The 20590-nt window shown below is 43.2% G+C and overlaps 1 protein-coding gene across 5 annotated transcripts in view; it reads left to right on the forward strand.

Annotated features, from left to right (window-relative positions):
- FSHR (follicle stimulating hormone receptor) overlaps positions 1-19774 on the forward strand; it is a 171088-nt gene extending 151314 nt beyond the window's left edge. Inside the window, exons 9-11 of one of the 5 annotated variants that reach the window (XM_044771793.2) lie at positions 12102-12287; positions 16621-17281; positions 18383-19774. In XM_044771793.2, coding sequence (XP_044627728.1) covers positions 12102-12287; positions 16621-17281; positions 18383-18553 — 1018 coding nt within the window. In that variant the 3' untranslated portion in view covers positions 18554-19774. 5 annotated transcript variants of the gene reach the window in all.
- The last annotated feature ends 816 nt before the right edge of the window (positions 19775-20590 follow it).

Consider the following 20590-nt stretch of genomic DNA (forward strand, 5'->3'; position numbering starts at 1 on the left):
AATCAACGTTCTCCAATTCAGAGAAGCTTCCAAGACTGGGCTGGCAATTAAGGCCAATTTTTATTTGTCTCATCTGCTAAGACTTAGACAATTTAGGGTTGATCAACATTCTAACTTTCAATAAAATAACAATAATAACAACTAACATTTAATGAGCACTTACCAAGTCCCAGACGGTGTTTGCAAAGCTTTTTAAAATGTATTTTCTACTTTAATCCTTATAATAACCTCTGTGGTAGGAGCTATAATTCTCATTTTATAGAAGGAAAAACTGGCTTCCCTTGAGGGTTAATTAAGTCGCCCAAGGTCCTGCAAATTTTAGGGCACACATTTAACGCCAAACTGGTCTCACTCATAATATAGACTCTTAACTTCTCTGGAAGGGAGAGCACAGCTCTCCTTCCTCAGCCTCAACATCCAGGAGTTTCCCTCAACCCAGTGAGATTTACACACACACGTTTATTTTTGGATCCTCTTTGACTTGTCAGAGCCGGGGGAAATCTCTGTTCTTCTTTTCTCGCGTTCTTATGGCTGGGCTAATCAGATAAGACCAGCTTAACAGAAGAAAAACTCGAGTTTAGTACGTATGTATTGGAGATCATAGAGAAACCATGGTCGGAGAGTGAACAAAGCAGGCAGTATCTCTCTTTTACACAAAGAAACAGCAAATTTTTGAAGAACGGACAGGACAAAGAAACTGAGGTTTGGGGTATGTAATTAGTGAGGACTTCAGGCAGAGTTTAGGCTGCAGGTAGTAAGTGAGCGAGGTTGTTTCTGTAGCTTCTCGCCCTGGATTCCCAGCTCTTGGGGGTCGGGACACGGGGAGCGCCCCTTTCACAGGGGAGATTTGTTTCCTGCTTTCAGGGCGAACAGAGACAGAAGGGTCACAAGGCCCTTTTTGCTTCTCAAGTAACTTTAATTCAAAATAATCTATGCGGTTGTGGGATATTTTGGGGTGGCCTGCCCGGGGCCCCAACAGCCCTGATTCCAGATCTCTTGGGTTGCATTCAGCATCTCATAGCGCTGCATCAGCACCTCTCCTCCTGTTGTTCCTTCCTCATCTCCATTTCTCCCCTCCAAGAGTGACTTTTCCCTATTCTCTTCTCCTCTGCTCCTGTCCTTCCACAAAGTCATTCTCACTCCCGCCTCTTTCCTAACCACCTCAGCCAACAGTGAATTCTTCCTCCTGTGACTCCCATGGCCTTTATGGGTACAGGGGCCCAAATCTGCAAGAGCTTTTTAAAAATATGTTTTGCTGGGCTCTAAGAAGACCAATGACATCTACTGATGAATGTAGTGCAGGCTTGTAAGAAAGGAACCCAGAAGGAAGGAGTCAGACACAAGAAGAAATAGTGAGCAAAGAAATAGATAAACATACAGCTTACTAGACGACATTTCTATAGCCTGCCGAAGGTCAGTTCAGGTATTTGGGAGCCACTAGCCTGCACCTCTTATTTGGCAGTCAGTATCAGCTACCACATGTGGTTATCTACCTACCTACCTACCATCTATCAACATCACTTTCACCTTCCAAAAACCTTATGTCTTCCTTCAGGCTGGAACCTACGTATGTCCAGAACTAGACCCTGTATGGTAGAGCAGAAACTCCATCAATGGTTATTATTGATAAAGGGTGCACTGTGACTCATATATGGGACTCTGCCTCTTTGAAGAAAGAGGTTCAAAGATTATTCCAGAATGCCTGGCTTGAGATAGGCAATATATGCAAAAGAAGGAAGTGTCAGCATAATTAAGCAGAGATGCCAGACAGACTACCTCAGATTAAAACCAGTTCCTTCACCTCTCTAAGCTTCAGTTTCCTCACCTAAAACATGGCAAAAACAATAGTACCTATTTCCTAATACTGTTTGAACCTTAATATTATTATATATGTATGAAAGTGTGTTTATTTATATATTCACTCATTGAACAGATAGATTTTAAGTACCAGCCCTGTGCCTCACACTATATATATTGCAGAGAACAAAAGAAAATTCTTCCTCACCGAAAGCTTATATTCTCATAAGGGGGAGTCAGACAATAACTAAATATACAACGTAATGTATCAGGTCATGATGTGTGCTGTGAAGTATCAAGTAGGACTCGGGCGTCACAAACGGAGAGTGTCCGGCATGCAGTCCACGTGTTCTAATATACAAAGTACTTAGAACGTGTAATGCTTAGTTAATACTCCCTATTCTCAGAGTACTTGGGAGTCAAATGGACTTAGAGAAAGTGCTTTCGATGTCATTGACCACAAGAAGAACAGCTTGTCAGCTTGCTTCGCTAAAAGTCCTAAGGGTTTTGAATGTTCCTAAACAGGCACCTCTACCTATTACAGCAGAACGTATCCGCTATGGGGTAGGTTTCCATATGTGACCTGTACCAGGTACACTGTTAAATCACAGCACTTTAACCATTGTCTGCTACAGAAAAGGTTCAAGTTGGACAGGATCCCCCAACTAGCTTACTAAGCCCCTGAGGAAACCAGAGCCAGAAATGGGAAGCGACCTGCTCAAAGATCACACTGCCATCATAAGGGGCAGAACTGGACCAGAAACTCGATCTCCTGCCTCCATTCCATGTATTCCCACCATATCTCGTTGCCTAAAGTACATCAATATGTCTAATCAAACATCTAACATTTATTCAATAAGGCCCCCTGCAATTGGCTGTGAGCTAAAATAGATGGGGAGATAATTATCAACACCAGACTCCCAGCAAAGAACACCAGTGAATGGTATGTACAGCCAGCACAGAAGAACGTCTCCCGCAGTTGCATGAGCACGCCGAGGTGCTGCGCAATGTGTATCATCAGAGTGTCTAACAGAGAACACAAACGAATCCTCCAGCCAGCCCCGCCGTGAATGCCAGCAGGAAGAGGGATGTCACCATTACAAGCAGTTCTGCAAGATCCTCAAGTTACAGGCCCATTTTTCACCCGTTTTACCACAGGAACATATCTGGCCAGAATAAAGTAAATAAAATTTACAGAAAAATCCAAAGGAATTATGAAACACTGCCACGACTTAGAAGGGCAGAGAGTGATAATACATTCCCACATCTTTTCATCTCAATGCATCAGGATATATGTGCCAGATCCTGGATGAAAGCCCAGCCTATAATTGCCAGCCTCCTTCTCCCCACCTCCAGGGCAAGAGGATTGATTACCTTAACATCAAACCTCCCTTTCTTGGGCTTTTGGGTTAGGTCACAAATGTCTTTCCAGCCTCTCATCTCACTGACCTGGGATTCTATGGCCTATCCCATCTCCCGCAACCTGATGCACCAACCCCATCTAAACCCTGGCCTGAGAACTGCTTGTTTAGGTGTGTGCAGAGGATCCAGCACACCCCAGAGGCGGTGGGTTAATGGGTGGGAGAAGGAGTGTGCACAGACTGCTCAGCCCATAGTAGATGCTGCTCAGGCTAGGGCTGTGACTGGCCTTGGGTCAGATTCCCCTCCCCACAGATAAGACTGTGATATGGATATTTCATGCAGGAGGTTTCCTGGAGAGTGCTCTGGGGGTATGTGGGGAGTACTGGATGGAAGCAGAATCAGACAAAGAGGGAAGTAGAACTGCAATGCATCTGCAACAGAAGGCTCAGCGGACCCCACAGGGAGCTCTAGAGTTAAGATGGCCCTTCAAAGTTGTACTGAATTAAGGCAAGAGGCCAGGCCTTTCATCTAGTCACTGGGTGCAGGCTACCCCTGGAGAGGAGCCAAATCTTGGAGCTCAGCTACGAGCCACTCCAGCTGCAAATGGTTCTCAGCTGCCCTCAAGCAGTAGTTCTAAATGATCATGCATCAGAATCACCTGGCATGCTTGTAAAACCCTAGATTGCCAATCCCACCCCCCCACCCCTGAGAGTTGATTCAGCAGGTCAGGGTGAGCCTGAGAACCTGCATCTCTAACTTCCCAGGTGAAGCTGATGTTGCTGGTCCAGAAAGCACACTGAGAATTACTGCCCTAGAACTAATACTAGGAGTCGGGAAGCCTCACCCTCTCTCCAGAATATCTCCTCCAAGAGTTAACAGTGGTGAATCTTCCTCCTGGATAGGAAACCCATGCAGAACATGGGAACTGCAGGTTCCCTGTAGATACATGCAAGGGATTCTAAGGGAGTTAAGGGGAGGACACCCAAACCAAGGATAACTTCTTTCCTGAAGGCAAAATTTTTAGTTGAGTGAAAAGCAGGGAGCCTCTGAACACCTGAGGGTGCAAGGGTGAGATGCTCCATCACAAAGAGAAATAGATGCAGAGAAAGCCAGGGGCATGCAGACAAGCTCCACGAGTTTCGGAGGAGCAGCCTAGCATCCTGATTTCTCCCTCATGAGTCTTGACCTTGAACATCAGTCGCCATCTTCAGTTTTCACCGATAATCTGAACTCAAGTTATTTTCTTTTAAGCAATCGAGCAATTGTTGTTTCCTTGGGAAACAGTTTCCTGTGGGGAAAAATGTAATGCATTGCCTTTGCAGTCTGGAGCCAGTACAATCATATTCTGATGGTTTATCAAATTGATTTGGCTATAGCTCAGATTCAAACACTGAGTTATTTGTATAAGAATGATTCTCTTCCATTACCAGTGTACCCACAGTCCTATAGATAGTAAATTGCCTTTTTATTCTGCCTGGGATCATGAAAGAGAGGTCTTCTAGCCATCTGTCAGTGTAGGATACACCAGAAATATGCTCTCACTTATGGAAATGATTGACCTGTAATAACATCTTTGCTGGGAAAAATAGAAATTGTTCAAATCAAATTTGTGGCACTGGCTACAACACATTTCATTAAATGGGGCGCAGAGCACAATTTAACTCCTACCTCTCCTGACTCAGCGTCTTGTTACTGACTGCTTCTCCCTTTCCACGTTGTACCTCAAAATCAAAAATCCAAACACTGTTGAAACAATTTAGGATTACTAAATCTCTTCAGCACCAGCCATCATCGCATGTTGTCTCCTGTTGGTACTTTTGAGGATTTAAATTCTCAAAACCAGTCGCCACCAGAATACAGCATGTGCTGAAACGGTAACCAAAGTGACATTTTAAAATGGAAGACTGCAGGCGTTAGAAGAGCCCGAAAGACAAGGATTAGAAACGTTATCCCACGACTACCTCTTCACCCTTGTCCAGACCACCAGCCCCAGGAATGACAACAGGAATAAAGTAAACATTCTCAAGTGTTCACTGAGCGTATTAGGTCTTCATGTCATACATTTAGTAGATGTGGGTTGAGCACATACTATGTGGTACTATGCCACGTGTAAAGGATAGAGAGATTTAAAAACAGCACCTGCCTTAAAGTATCTCATTCTGGTGGAGGGACAAATGTTACTGACCAGAACAATAAACTCTGCAGAAATTATCACAGGAGGCTCCAGTAACAGAGCAGATGCCCAACAAATCTGTCATGTGACTCAGTGACTTTTTTTTTCTTTTTTAACAGATGAAGTGACAGTGTGTGGGGAAGAGAGCTCTTATCTTTTGTGTGAATTTCTGCCATAACCCCTACATCCCCTCCTACCCTTCAATCCTTTCTCGTTCCAGTTCATTTAACAAGTATTTAAGAGCACCCACTATGGGCAAGGCTCAAGGTTCTCAAGACAAATCTTACAAAAGCACAGCTTTCAATAAGTCATTCTCCTGCTCATAAAAATTCTAAACTCTTCTGCCTGGCTTTCAAGGCTCAGAGATATAATCCCATCCCATGGTTTCCCTTTATTCCTCAAAATACTGTTGCCAAGAATAACCCTCCTGAAAACCTCTCACTGCCATGCTTTGTGTTGTGGGATTCTCTCCAAGCCCACCTTTAGCCCATAGTCACAATAACCTCCTTCCATCAAGATGCGAATAACCGATAATGTCTTATCTTTTTACTCGCCAAGGGATGTTTGCATTCTAAGAGTGGAAAGTGCTTTTACAAAGGAATTAAAGTCTAACATTACATTTCCAGGCCTTGTGGAAGGATTGCAGCCAGAGAATAGATGTGTGTATGTGTGTGTGTGTGTGTGTGTGTGTGTGTGTGTGTATTTTAGGGGAACAGAGAGCAAAAGTGGGAATGTTTATAGTTAAGTCTCAAAACCACGCTGAACAGTATCTATTGTTCTCTTTGCCCAAAAATAAATTTCTATGGGTTTTTCTTCATCTATGGAGATACCAGAGTAACATTTTTCTGCTAGCCCCAAATCTGGAAGTCTTGATAGTTTTCATGTTTGCTCACTCCAGCAAGTATCCAGTAAGCTTTAAGCAAACACTTGTACAAACACTTTTATTTCCCCATCACCCGGGAACCACTTTTGCTAAAGATTTTGCTTTACTGAACTGTAAGTGACTCTGCATCTCTCTCCTCCAAATCACTCCCTCCTTTCAACATCTACCAGCAGAAGATCTGGATCCTAAGACACTGACAAGATGCCTTAGTCTCACAGCCACCTAGAACTAATGACAGCAGCTCACATATTTTGCAGCTGTGATAAGGAGGCATCTGAAATACAAGCTAGCTGCAAACACTGGGCAGACAGACACCAAAGCTTCCCCAGCAGGCTTCCCCGTCTAACACCTAGGCACTGGAGCACCTTCAGGTCAACCCACCCAACACATTATTCTGCTTATTCTCTAATATACATCTAGCTCCTTGTAAACTTTGCACAAGGTCACTCCCTTCCTTGGTGCCTTTGATACTGTCCGTCACATGTAATTGCCTGCTGCAAAAGGACCCTGTTGCTGAGATCCCGTTAAATCTAGATTTCCTCTCGCAGTCTACCTTGCATCCTTCTCCCTTTAGAATCTCTCTCCTGTAAGACCTACTCCAGCTTCTTATTTTTATTAGGATGCTGAGGCATCTCTGCTAATCAGACAACTATCTACTGAGAAGATTTCATAAGGCCAGCCCCGTGCCAGATACCATGTACAACACAAAAGTATCTTAAAATAATCCCTGTTCTCAGAGCATCTGAGATCTAGCTGAGGAGACAAAACAAATATACATGAAAAGTAGAATATGAAACAGAACAGATAACACAAGGTACAAAACTCTTTGCAACTGGTGGAGGTCAGAGGACATCACAGTTGGCTGGGGTGATCTGTCTACTCCCTTTCACAATCTTTCTTCAGAGTCACTCCCCAGCATATCTTCAACCAAAGCAACAATTTTCTTGGTGCTTACTATGTGAAAGGCACTGCTGAGAAGGCAAGGAGCCCTCAGCTCTCAAGGAGAGAGAAAAGGCAAATACAGGAAGTTAGTATATAAAGCAAAAGACAGTGAGTGGTGAGAGAGGCAGCAAATATATAGAAAAATAATGCTAATGTACTCTTAATGGCTTTCAAGGAAAAATACCTCTACAACTGTCAAAAATGATGGAGATGATGGAATCATAGAGTCTTCAAGGAGAGTCTCTTTTGGTTCTCTATTGCTGCATAGAATTATCCTAAAACTTAGTGGCTTAAAACATTCATTCCATCTTGTTCACAATTTTGTGTTTCAGAAATTTGGGTGGCTTGTCTCTGATCCATGTGAGGTCAGCTCAGGTGGCTGAGTCTGGGGGATCTTCTTCCAAGTTGTTCCTTTCACTCACATATCTGGTGCATCTGTGCTCCTTGGTGCATCTCTCTCTCTCTCCACACACAAACACACAGCCACAGTATCCTATCCTCCAGGATCCCTCCACATGGCTTAGGCTTCTCCCAGCACGGCAGTCTCAGGGTATTCAGAGTTCTTTTCATGGCACCTAGGGCCCTATAAGACCTATTTAGAAGCTGCCAGTGCTCTTAAAGGCAGGTCCAGAACTTGTATATCAATACTTTTATCTTACTCTATTATAGTCCTAAAACATCACAGTTTAGCCTGAATTCAACAGAATGGCAAACTTTTCCTCTATGGAAAGAGTGTAAAGAATTTGCACTCATCTTTAATCCACCATGCAGTATATAAGATAATGGGATAGCACTGCATGGAATATAAAAGTTTGTTTATTTTTGGAAATCTTTAATTAATATGATTTTATAATATTCTAAACTCAAGGGGGAGAAGGCATAACTAAGAAAAAATAGTCTTGTATTTTGTATGGCTTCCTTTTAAAAATATGAAAAATGTTCACGGCCAGTAATCATTGCCCTGGTTTAAACTGTTCCTGAAGGTCTTCATGCTTTCATCTAATTCCTCATGCAGGGAGGGGGAACCTTGAACTGCTTTAGACAAAACAGGTAGTCTTTGCTCCCTTCCACATTTGAGGAAACAAAGAGGAGCCCAAATGCCAGACAAAACAAGAACTTGATCAGAGAGACCAGAGTGAGTGTCAATAGCAGAACTGGTCAGAGAGCAATGCCTGAAGAGAGAAACAGGAGAGATTTTCTAGGGCAGAGAAAAACCTTGGGAGGCTCTGGGACAATGGAAAGTGCAAGTGGAGAGCAGGCTAGGACAGATGGATCATCCAGCAGCAAAGAGCAAAGAGCATCACAGGGACAAAGGTTCACGGAGCAGACTCTTAGCTCCAGGTAGCCCAGCTCCAAAGAATTATAATACACAGGAGAGAACTAGAAAAGAGACTTTGGAACACCAGAAATTTTACCCTGTGGTGTAGCAATGAATGTCATGAGAAGTAGTTAAATTCCAGATATATGTGGAAGACAAAGTCAAGATATTTTGCTGAGGGTTTATATATGGGGTGTGAGAGAAAGAGAAGAGTCAAGGATGACTTCAAAGTTTTTGAATGAACAACTGGAAAGGCTTCAAGTGGAGCAGGTTTTCAGAGAAGATCAGGAGCTCAATTTTCAACATCCAAAGCTTGACCTGCCTATTAGACAGCCAGGTAGAAATTAAAAGGAGGCAACTGAATATAAGAGTCTGGAGTTCAGGAGAGAAGAACAACCTAGAGATAAAAATTGGGGTGCCATCAGGATATAAATGGTGCTTAAGTCATAAGACTGGGTGAGTTCGCCTATAGAGTAAGTGAAAAGGGAGAAAAGAAGTCTCGGCATTGAGCCCATGGGTACTCCAACAGCTGGAGGTCAGGGAGGAACCAGCAAAGAAGAAACTTCCAAAGAGTTAGGAGACAAATATTACTAGATATAAAGACAGTCAGCAGAAAGATATGAAAATTCAAAATTTTTATGTACCAAAAAAACTGTCAAAAATATGTCAAACAAAAATTGACAAAACTAATAGTAGTAGTATACAAATGCAAAATCATAGTTGGCTGTTGTAATGCACTTCTCTCAGTAGTGATAGAACAAGCAAGCAAAAGATCGGTAGGCCTACAGAACTATTTGAACACCAGTATTGACAAATTTGATCTACTTGACATCTAACAAGGAGGAGACTAAGTGAAACATATATAGGTATTATATAAAAGTAACCATTAGCTCTGAAAATGTAAATTTGCCCAAATGGCAAGGGGCAATTAGCAGTCCAGAGATTAGCAATGGTAGGTAACCACTACTAAGACTAGGACTTGAGGGGCAAGCAAGCATGTGGTTTTACTGCAGCACAGTAACTAGGGCAACTGGTAGAAGCTGGATCTTCAGCAGATCTGTCCAATGACAGCTGGAGTCACAGAGGAGCTATTGCCTGAGGCAGAGGAAGGGTGAGAAATGCCCTAACTTATCCTTCCTCCCACCCTCCAATCTCCCACATGGCCATTTGCTGAACCCAACTGAAAACTGATTGACAAGGTGGTACCTGGGAAATGGAAGCCACAGGGGCCATTCCTCCTGCAATAGGGAGGCAGAACACAGGGAAGGGCACAGAATGGATGAGAGAGAAACCAGGCAAATAACTGGCACATCCAGTGCTTTGTACTTCCTTGAAAGCACAATGGAGAATCACTGAAGACTTTTAAGCAGGCAAATCACAATCTGATTGGCATTTTTAAAATACCACCCAATCTGCATTGGAGAGATAGATGGTCATGATCATTAATTTCCTGTGTCAACTTGGCTGGGCTAAGGGATGCCCAGGTAGCTAGTAAACCATTATTTCTGGGCATGTCTGTGAGGGTGTTTCCAGAAGAAATTAACATTTGAATCAGTAGACTGAGTAAAGAAGACTCACCCTCCCCAATGTAGGGGGATATCATCCAATCAGTTGAGGGCCCAAACAGAACAAAAAGGCAGAAGAAAGGCAGATTTGCTTGCTTTTTCTTGATCTGGGACATCCATCTTCTCCTGGCCTTGGACATCGGAGCTCCTGGTTCTTGGGCCTTCAGACTCAGACTAAGTTATATCACCAGCTTTCCTGGTGGGGTCCGATGGACAACTGATTATCTGGGCCTGGGGTTCAGAAGTAGGGTCTGAACTGTGATATACATTTGGAAGCCATCAGCCTATACCTGGTATCTGAAACCAAGGAACTGAGTAAGATCACCTGGGAAGATTATGTACAGTCAGAAGGGGGCCTAAGTTTGGAGGAACTCCAAAATTTAAAGGAGAGAGAGAGGAGAAAGAAAACATTATCAGAAAAAAGTCAAAGATGATGTCAGAAGAAATAGGAGAGAATGTGACGCCAAGAAAGAGTGTATCTCAAAAAGGAGGAGTGTTTTACCTAGGTAATGTAATTGAGATATCAAGAAGGTTTGAACTAAGATACGACCTCAGTGAGTATTGTTTTTCAAGGGGTTGGGAAGAAATTAGGTTTCACTGTAAAATGAGGAAATAGTGACATCAAGTATGAACAACTAGTATAAGAAGTTTGACTGGGAAAGGGAGGTAACAAATAGCGCAGCAGTTGGGGTTGGTTTCACTGGACGATAGGAAGCATTCTAAATTTTTGAGCAAGAGAATGAATGACAATGAAAACAGGTATTGAGAATAATTTTCACCAGATCACAAGAACATATGGAGTAACAAATATATATGCACACCCCCAAGTTTCATTGCTCCAAGTGCCCACTGCTTTGACTTATACTAAATGCAAACATTAAAACATTCTCCTTCCCCAACTATATCCAAGGGTCCCCAAAGGTGCTGAAATGAATCCTTCCTGCTCATCACTTGCTACCACCCCCATCAGAAACATTCATTCATAGCCAACCTGCTGGCCCCAAACAGGTCTAAGCTGGTACCATTTAAATCTCCTTTCTCCCACCAGCTGGTCTTGGTTCTTTTGTGGGTTCCAGCTGCCAACAGAGCTGCCAGAAAAGCATCCATGTCACTGGTGTTGCTGCTAGAAAGGATGGGACTTCGGCACCCTCCAGGGATAGGGACCTGGTTAAATTGTCTATTTATGTTGGCTTCCATGTAGACCTCTGCTAGTTCACCCAGGCAGAGACTCTCCTACAAAGCAAGAACTGCCTGTGTGTGTGCGTGTGTGCGTGTGTGTGTGTGTGTGACATTTACTAACAATAGCTGCCAGTCATTAAGTGCTGTCTGTGGGCCAGGAAGTTCTCTATGTACTTTAACTCATTTAATTCTCATAACAACCCTCTGAGGTAGGTGATAATCATCATTCCTATTTTACAGCTGAGGAAACTGACACACAGAGAAGTGACATAACCTGACCAAGGTCACAAATCTAACAGGTAGAGGGGCAGGGTACATATGCAGGCAAGTCTGGCTGCGGATGCCATGCTCATAACCATCACTCTATATCACCACTTTGACTTTGTTCTGAGGCTGTCTCTGTTGCCCGCAAGACTCTTCATCCCCTTATGGTGTGTTCTCTTTTCACCCTTCTCTGAAATTTGGTCAGAGATTTCATCACAGCTCATCAGAAATATTTTTATAGTTGGTTATATGGTAGGGAGGAAGTGGTCTCAATCCCTCAGTCCTATGTAAGTTAGTGGGGATCTATTCTATAGATAGACTGTAGAAGGGGACGTGACTACAGTTAAGCCCCAGATCAGCCAGGATGCAAGTGTCTCCGGGACTCAGAGTGGCCTGTTATCTAAGTCCTCCTACCACCAACACAAGGAACAGGGCTCCTACCAAACCAAATGTCCTGTTAGCCGAATATGGATCTGACTGAGGTGAGTTGGATGAATTGGAACCTCCCTCCTCACCCATGTAAGAAGATCACCACTGTGTCTGCTCTTTTGCCTGCCAACCGAGAAGAAAATTTTAGGCCTATAGTAATGAGTTTATGTTTACCTTTTCTCCTTATAGAGATATTTCAGGAACCAGGATCCATTCCCTGCCTAACTATGGTTTAGAAAATCTTAAGAAGCTGCGGGCCAGGTCAACTTACAACTTAAAAAAGCTTCCCAGTCTGGAAAAGTTTGTTGCACTCATGGAGGCCAGCCTCACCTACCCCAGCCATTGCTGTGCCTTTGCAAACTGGAGACAACAAACGTGAGTCTTCTCGTATCCATCCCTTGAGCCTCGCTTGGGCATTTCCCCAATGCAGAACTTGGTCCAGAACTTCTACATATCTGTAGCTTGAAGAGAATCCACTTGTAGAAAGATCTTCCTGATCACAGCCCTTAGGCATATTCTAGATCAAAGCTTCAGTATTGTGGAGGCTTTCTAATTCTATGAAAATGGGCTCACAGGAGAGGGACTACCCACACAGTGGACCACCTACTAAACATTAAATGAGGAAAAAGACGTGAAAAATACCAACCATAGTGCCTGACTTATAGCTGAGGCTTAATAAATATTTTTTCCCTTTTTCCTTTGTACCAATATGAATTTATCCATCAAGTCCCAAACTCTGTACCTCATAAATGTCCCAGGGACCATCAAAGTCAACTTTGGAGGGGAGAAGCATAAATGCAATACCAGAGGCTGATGCACACATCCACAACACATCCCAACCACTCTAAGCCTCTCCAATCCATCTTCAGATCTTAGCAGCACACAGAGAGGACAAAGATTGGGACATCTGTTCACTTTAGCTTTCAAGGTTGATAAGGTTCGAGAAAGCCCAGGTTAAAGAGGGTAATCCAGACAGAGCCAAGTCCCAGTAAGTAATTGGTTCCAAAGGTGAGGTAATCTCAGGTTTCAGAGAGAATGGAGAGGGAGTACTTTGGAGATTGCACATGTTCCAGACATTTAAAGGATCTATTGGAGATAGAATTTATTGGATATCAGGAGTTCTCACAGCTCTTCCCCTCCCGCGGACTCAGTGATAGAATCCACACTCGAGCAGATGAAGCAGGTCAGCACTCTTGTACAGGAGCCCAGCACGAATATGGCTTCCCTATGGCATTAGTTCGCTGTGTAACAGCCTCCGCTATCATTCAACCTTTTACATTGACCTGCCCATAAGCAAAATAAAACAAAAAACCACAAAACAGTACACACCCCAAAATATTTTCAAAGTAATTAAGAGCCCACACTCAGACGCATTTGAAGGTTTTGCAGAAAAGGAGCTACTTTTCGGAATTAGTATGCATCATTGGGAAACTATCCAGAATCAGACACTCCTCACAAATTAGCTCAAGGGCCAGGGAATTTCTTCCTGAGGGCTAGAGTTCTTAAAGGCTTGGCCTGAGGCAGAAGGATGCCTCTTTGATATTCCAGACCAGAGTTATTCCAGCCAGGGAGAGAAAGATACCAGTTTACTGCCCAAACCCTGGAACTGAACACCCTTTACGAGAAATCTCAAAGGATGTTCAGATCACAGTGAGAGCTGCACGTGGTGTGCTGTCTGGCCCAGGACCAACACACCACAGGAACATGTTATCTTACTGTGTTGCTCAGACTCCTCTGGTCTTGCCACCCCTTGGAAGTGTAGATGCAGCCTCAGGGCTCTCCCAACTAGAGGTCTCCAGGTCTGCCTTACATTGTCCCAGGACTTGAAGCCCTCCAGACCACGCAGCTCTCACCCTCTCTAGGTCCCTGTTGTAACTTACCATCACTCCCTGTCAGGCGCAGCAAGGGAGAGGCCCACGCCTCCTCTAGGAGGACATGCCAAAATGGGGTAACAAAAACCACAGTGGGTGTTCAGGCTTTATATTTAACAAATTCGCACACACAAACACAAGACAAAGTTATGCTTTTCAGAAGATAATCACAGGATTTATTTTTTAAATGGTGTCATTTCATTGCATACCACAGTAGGTGTGGTTTGGTAATGAGATTCAAGTTTAAAGTTGAACGATAAAATTGTTCTTCCAATCCTCATTTGGAAATTATGCCAAAGTATAAATGTCCTGCCCATGTGACTGTGAGGTTTTGGCCAGTGGCCCTCCTAGACTCTCACTGATAGATCTTGTTAACGACCCCCCTCATCTCTCATTGAACCAGTTATTTCCTTGTTGTAGTTCTATACTCAGCTTGCGTTGTTATTTTGCTCGTTTTATTATTTAATTTTTCTTGTATTTAGGTTTCCCTTCACAGCTAGATTTTAAATTCAGGCACTGTGGCATGCGCATCTAAGTACCCACGCAGGGCCCAAACCCCAACATGAACTCCATCAGTAACCTGCATTGTCTGTCTTCCCATTGCTGACGTTTGCTGAGTACTCCCTGCCAGGCACTGTAACACCTTGCACCTTTGTCTCATTTAATTCTCACAAAGGTAATAGCGTTATTTTTATTCTCTTCTCACAGAGGCAGAAACTGAGGCTCAGAGACAGTAAATAACTCGACCAATGCCAACCAAACTCAGATCCAAACCCTCTTATCTGTCTTCAAAGCTCAGGCCCTGGGCCACTCGACTATGCACTTTCCAAGTATCTGTTCACTGATTTATCGGGGTCCAGGAGTTCCACTTTCTAAACTGATCCTTTATCATAAATTCTTTATGATCCTTAGGATTTGCCAAGGTACTGCAGAGGCAAGACTTTGTTTCCCTCATTTCCATTTTTGCTTCTATTCTTTCTTCAGAGACATTGTTTACTGTTTTCCCCTACTCATGTCATTGGGTCACATCTGTTTCAGGAAAGGGAAGCATCAATATTTAAAATATGTTGGTAGCAGTATCAACAATAAGAATCTTCACAGAAGGCAACATGAGCCCCAAGAAGTGAGGGCTGCCTCGAGATGGTTCAGTCAGTTCCGTTCCAATGAACCGAATCACAGTCTGCAGGCACCAGGTTACTTACTTTGTGTTCCTAGAACTGGGCTGCTGCTAATCCAACAACAAGGTCTAGGAGGCAGGAGTTAGATGAAGGAGCACTGAGTGATTCTCTTGTCCTCTCTATGCCCGTCTATGAGTTTGCCTCACCTTTCTTGTAAGATCTCTGACTAAACCAAAGGATTTTCTGCACATTTTTGATTGCAAGCATGTTAACTGTTCAGCCCCAGTGCAACCCGTGACTGATGTGAGAAGCCCTAAGGGTCTCTAAAACAAAAGATGACACATTCTCTGGCAAAAAGAGAGTCCCTTGGGCCAAAGGAAAATGACCTCCTGACAATTCAGTTCACTTCCTGGAGGGGAGAAGAGAGAGGAGAGGGCTCTCCCTAAAAGCCCCTTCTCATAGAGGGTGACGGGGAAAGGTCAGTCCACGTGTGTTGGAACAGTGGCCAGCATCCATCCTTTTGTGTCAAATCGAATCTTTACCTCCTCCACTCCCCCAGCCACTATCTCCTTCTTATGGGGGATCTTTGAAGGGTTTCAACACTCACTTCCCCACCCCCATATGAGATTGTTAAGGTTTCAGAAAAATGCAATCACTTCACATTACAGTCAGCTAGTCCCTCAGGGAGGGAGGAGGGAAGGGGCATGTGTGAGTTTTGGTTTTTTTCATCCTAAAAGAGACCCAGTGTGAAAGATCTCCATTCCTTGAGCCTTTGCTTCACAGGAGAACTATGACCCTCTCTGTCTCTACACACACTATCCACCTGTCTGAGTAGAATATTTATCATCTGGCTTTCATTCAAATCCCTTCTGAAAGTGCCTCTATTCTGATGACAAGGCGTCTTGTACATTTGGGTTTAAAGGAAAAACCAAGGCTGGAAAATGAGCCTGAAAAGAGCCAGCTCCCCAAGGGATGAGTTACATTCTTGGAATAAGTCAGGCACCCTCGCAACCTGCATTTGCTCTTTTGGGCACTCACTAGGGAACTATTTAATATGAGAGACACAGGCTTACCCTACAGACAACTACATGCCTGAGGCCTATTGTGGCCCCTAGGGAGTGAGATAATAAAGAAGAGAACTCTCAGTAACATCTAAGACAAATTAGCAGACCTCCCAGGAGCCTGAGTACCAAAGAGCCAGGGACAGGGGCGGAGAATGAACCACAGACTCTGATCCTCTAACTTATGGAGATAACAGAAGAAAATAAGTTTTCATCTGAGTCCGAAAACATTCCAAATCTTCCAGTGGCTGAAGTAAGGAGAAGAAGAATGGGGATATATCCTACTTGGGCACATTAAGAGAGAGCAGAATGGAGATGGCGATGGGAAAGGGTGGAGTTGATATCAGGTCCGTAAATTATTTGCACTTAGCAGCAAGGCTTAGCTAGTCCGAGGCGCCTTCCTCTCCATATTCAGGTTGTGGCCAGATGGTTTCCCCAGTGGGCCATCCAACTCTAGGAATATACACACAAGTTGTTCTGTTCATTTACAGTAAGCAGCATTAACCCTTGAGCTTAACCTCAAGGGCAGACAAATGGTTAGAAGGAAAAAAAAAATTCCAGGTAGAAACCCCATCATTTTTATCCTTTGCAAAGACAGTAATGTATTTGCCATTCTGGATTCAGGATGTTGATTCTATTCCTTTTTGTATTTTTCTAGCTCTGAGCTTCAGACAACTTGCAACAAATCTATTTTAAGGCAAGAAGTTGATATGACTCAGGCTAGGGGTGAGAGAGTCTCTTTGGCAGAAGACGATGAGTCCATGATGTACAGTGAATTTGACTATGACTTATGCAACGAAGTCGTTGATGTGACTTGCTCCCCCAAGCCAGATGCATTCAATCCATGTGAAGATATCATGGGGTATGATATTCTCAGAGTCTTGATATGGTTTATTAGCATCCTAGCCATCACTGGGAACATCATAGTGCTGGTGATCCTGATTACCAGCCAATACAAACTCACAGTTCCCCGGTTCCTTATGTGCAACCTGGCCTTTGCTGATCTCTGCATTGGAATCTACCTGTTGCTCATAGCATCAGTTGATATCCACACCAAAAGCCAGTACCACAACTATGCCATTGACTGGCAAACTGGAGCAGGCTGTGATGCTGCTGGCTTTTTCACTGTCTTTGCCAGTGAGCTCTCAGTCTATACTCTGACAGCCATTACTCTGGAAAGATGGCATACCATCACCCATGCTATGCAGCTGGAATGCAAGGTGCAGCTCCGCCATGCTGCCAGTGTCATGCTGGTAGGCTGGATCTTTGCTTTTGCCGTTGCCCTCCTTCCCATCTTTGGCATCAGCACCTACATGAAGGTGAGCATCTGCCTGCCTATGGATATTGACAGCCCCTTGTCACAGCTGTATGTTATGTCCCTCCTTGTGCTCAATGTTCTGGCCTTTGTAGTCATCTGTGGCTGCTACACTCACATCTACCTCACAGTGAGGAACCCCAACATTGTGTCCTCTTCTAGTGACACCAAGATTGCTAAGCGCATGGCCATCCTCATCTTCACGGACTTTCTCTGCATGGCACCCATCTCCTTCTTTGCCATCTCTGCCTCCCTCAAGGTGCCCCTCATCACTGTGTCCAAGTCAAAGATCCTCCTGGTCCTTTTCTACCCCATCAACTCCTGTGCCAACCCCTTCCTCTATGCCATCTTCACCAAGAACTTCCGCAGGGATTTCTTCATTCTGCTGAGCAAATTTGGCTGCTACGAAATGCAAGCCCAGACTTATAGGACAGAAACTTCATCTACTGCCCACATCTCCCATCCAAGGAATGGCCACTGCCCTCCAACTCCCAGGGTTACCAATGGTGCCAATTGCACACTTGTCCCTCTAAGCCATTTAGCTCAGAACTAAAACACAACGTGCAAATGTATCTAAGTGTTAAATGATAAAGTCTTGACCTTGAAGAATATGCCATGGCATTGCTGACTGAATGCTTCTATATACTTCATCTAATTTAATCTTCCTGGCACACCTGTAAGGTAAATTGGTCACATATTAACTATGTGATAGATTAAGAAGCTCAAGTATTAACAACATTAGTAATTAAAATAATGCAATACCATATCACATTTGTTTTATGCCTTATAATGTTCAAAGTGCTTTTGTTCAGATCATCTCAACCGATTCCTATAAAAGTCCTAGTAAATAGGCAGAACAGGGGTTATTCAGATGAGGACACCAAGACTCAAAGGGTTAAATGACTTGTTCAACCTGCTTGAAAGAGGCAGAGCTAGGATTAGGTGTTCTGACTCCCAGAGAACTTCCAAGAGAAGCAGCACAATATTCATTCAACAAATATTTATTGAGCACATTCAACAAATATATATTGATGGCTTTGTAATGTGTCAATTTGGATGGCTGAACTATATTTCCCAGAATTCCGTTTCTTATGTTTCCCATTAGGGTGGGCCACAGGGAAGATTCTTGGGAAAATATGAGGGCAGAAGGAAAACTGAAGCCTTTTTGTCATTCACACACTTTGCTGCTGATCTGCTGATTCCGCTCTTTGCTATGAACCAGCAGCTAGACCTGCAATTGCTCCACTTTCCCCTGGATCCTCCTTCAAGTTCCTGACTCTTGGGCCAGATATTTGTATTTAGCTCCATGATGAAGATCCCCAGCTTCTGCAAGATATTTTTATCACCAAGGTCAAAGGCAACAAGAACAGAAACAGCACTCAATTTGACCTTGTAGGGTTCCATCCTGTGCTTGTGACTTCCAGCATGCTCATGATCTTCCCTTTATGACTGCCTGCCCTGTAGACTTCAAGCTCCAGCATCAGCTGTAGAGAAAACATCCTTACAGAGACTGCTTAACCAATCCCCACAATTGCATAAACCAATTCCCTGTAACAAATATTTACCACTTACATATATACATACATGCATGATTGGTTCTGCTTCTTAAGCTAAACTCTGATAGAAGATACAACCTACTATATGGCATGCACATGGATTATAACATTAAGAACATAGCAGCTTTGGAATCAGAGCTGAGATTTTATTCTGACTCCATGATAAGCCAGGACTCCACCTCTCTAGGCTCAGTTTCTTCCTCTGTAAACTAGAGTTGGTTATAATACCCAACTGTTGGGCTTATTGTAAGAATTAGATTTTAAAAAATGGGTATAAAGTGCCCAGTGTGTAACTGGTTTGGTGAATACTCATTTACTTCTCTCCTCCTAGACCAGTGCCTGGACTAGTGCCTAATTCTGACCCTTGATCTAGAACTCTTTCCATTGCATCATATTGTTCCTGATGAATGACTATACTTCCCATATCTATTGTCATAAATGACCCCATCAGGATAATCTGGATCATAAATACCAACCACAAATCCTCACCAGGCAATATGCCATGACCAGCCCACAAAGCTCTGAGTCCCCTCTCACATATTCTCTTTCCATGTCAAAGCCAATCCTTCCTCCTCTTGCCCTATGGCTAACATTTCAAAAGTTGGTTCCACGTGCATTAATAGGGAAGTCCTTCTAGGGCTAGGAGAAAAAGCAATCGTCTCTACCCATGTGACCTGGCACCATCTTGATCTATCGTGAACAATGAGTGAAAAATAGAATAATTATCCTTAGAAATAGTCTAGAGCTGTGCTGTTCAGTACAGTAGCCACTGGCCACACATGGCTGTCGAGCACTTGAAATATGGATAGCCTGAAATGAGACACGTTACACGTGTAAAAGACACACTGGATTTCAAATACTGAGCGAAAAGAAAATAAAGGTACACTATCTCAATAATTTTGATATTGATTTCATATTGGAATACTATTTTGGACATATTGAAAAAAATAAAATATATTTAAAAATCAATTTCAGCTTAATTTCTTTTTACATTTTTTAATGTGGCTACTAGAACATTTAAGATTATCTATGTGGGTCACGTTTATGACTCGTGCTATATTCCTATGGGAGAACATTGGTCTGGAACTATATGAAAATAAAAGGTTTTCATTTAGCATTTTCCTCCCCAATCCCCACACCACTTTGCTACTCTGTTGGGCTGTCCCAGCTCCACCTGCAATCATTCTTCTTCCTTGTTTTTGGCCAGAGGGAATATACTTCCGAATTTGGGCTCAAAAGCAAGTAGCTGCTAAATTAAGAATAGAATACGGTATTAATTGTTTCACAACATAGCTGTTGATGACACACTGGTTTAACAGATAGTGGTTCTGAGAGGCAAGAACATGTTCAAAGATAAATACAAACCAAGACAAACTAAGACGACTTTCACTCCATGACTCTTATCACTATAACACTTTCTAGTAAGAGATAAGACTCTTCTCAAATAAGCAAACACGTTTATAGGTAGCTAAATTCAGTGTTTCTAAACCCTTTAGACAAGTCTTAAGGCAAAAATACTTCCCACATTTCCTGTATTTGGATAAAAACAATTGTAGTCCAGCGTACCAATAGCTTCCTCCTAAAGAGGGATTATACAGGTAACACCTCTAGGCTGCACCTCCCAGAGTGGTGCTTCAGTCCCCGGTGGTTCCCCAGACAAAAAAAGAAAAGAAAGATACACAAAAGAAATTTCAAAATGTTATCCCAAGTTGTTTTTCTAAAACTTTTATCTCAAATCTCAAACACCATGAAGAGAG

This window comes from Equus asinus, chromosome 6, assembly GCF_041296235.1.
Source record: "Equus asinus isolate D_3611 breed Donkey chromosome 6, EquAss-T2T_v2, whole genome shotgun sequence".
Taxonomy (NCBI): Eukaryota; Metazoa; Chordata; class Mammalia; order Perissodactyla; family Equidae; genus Equus; species Equus asinus.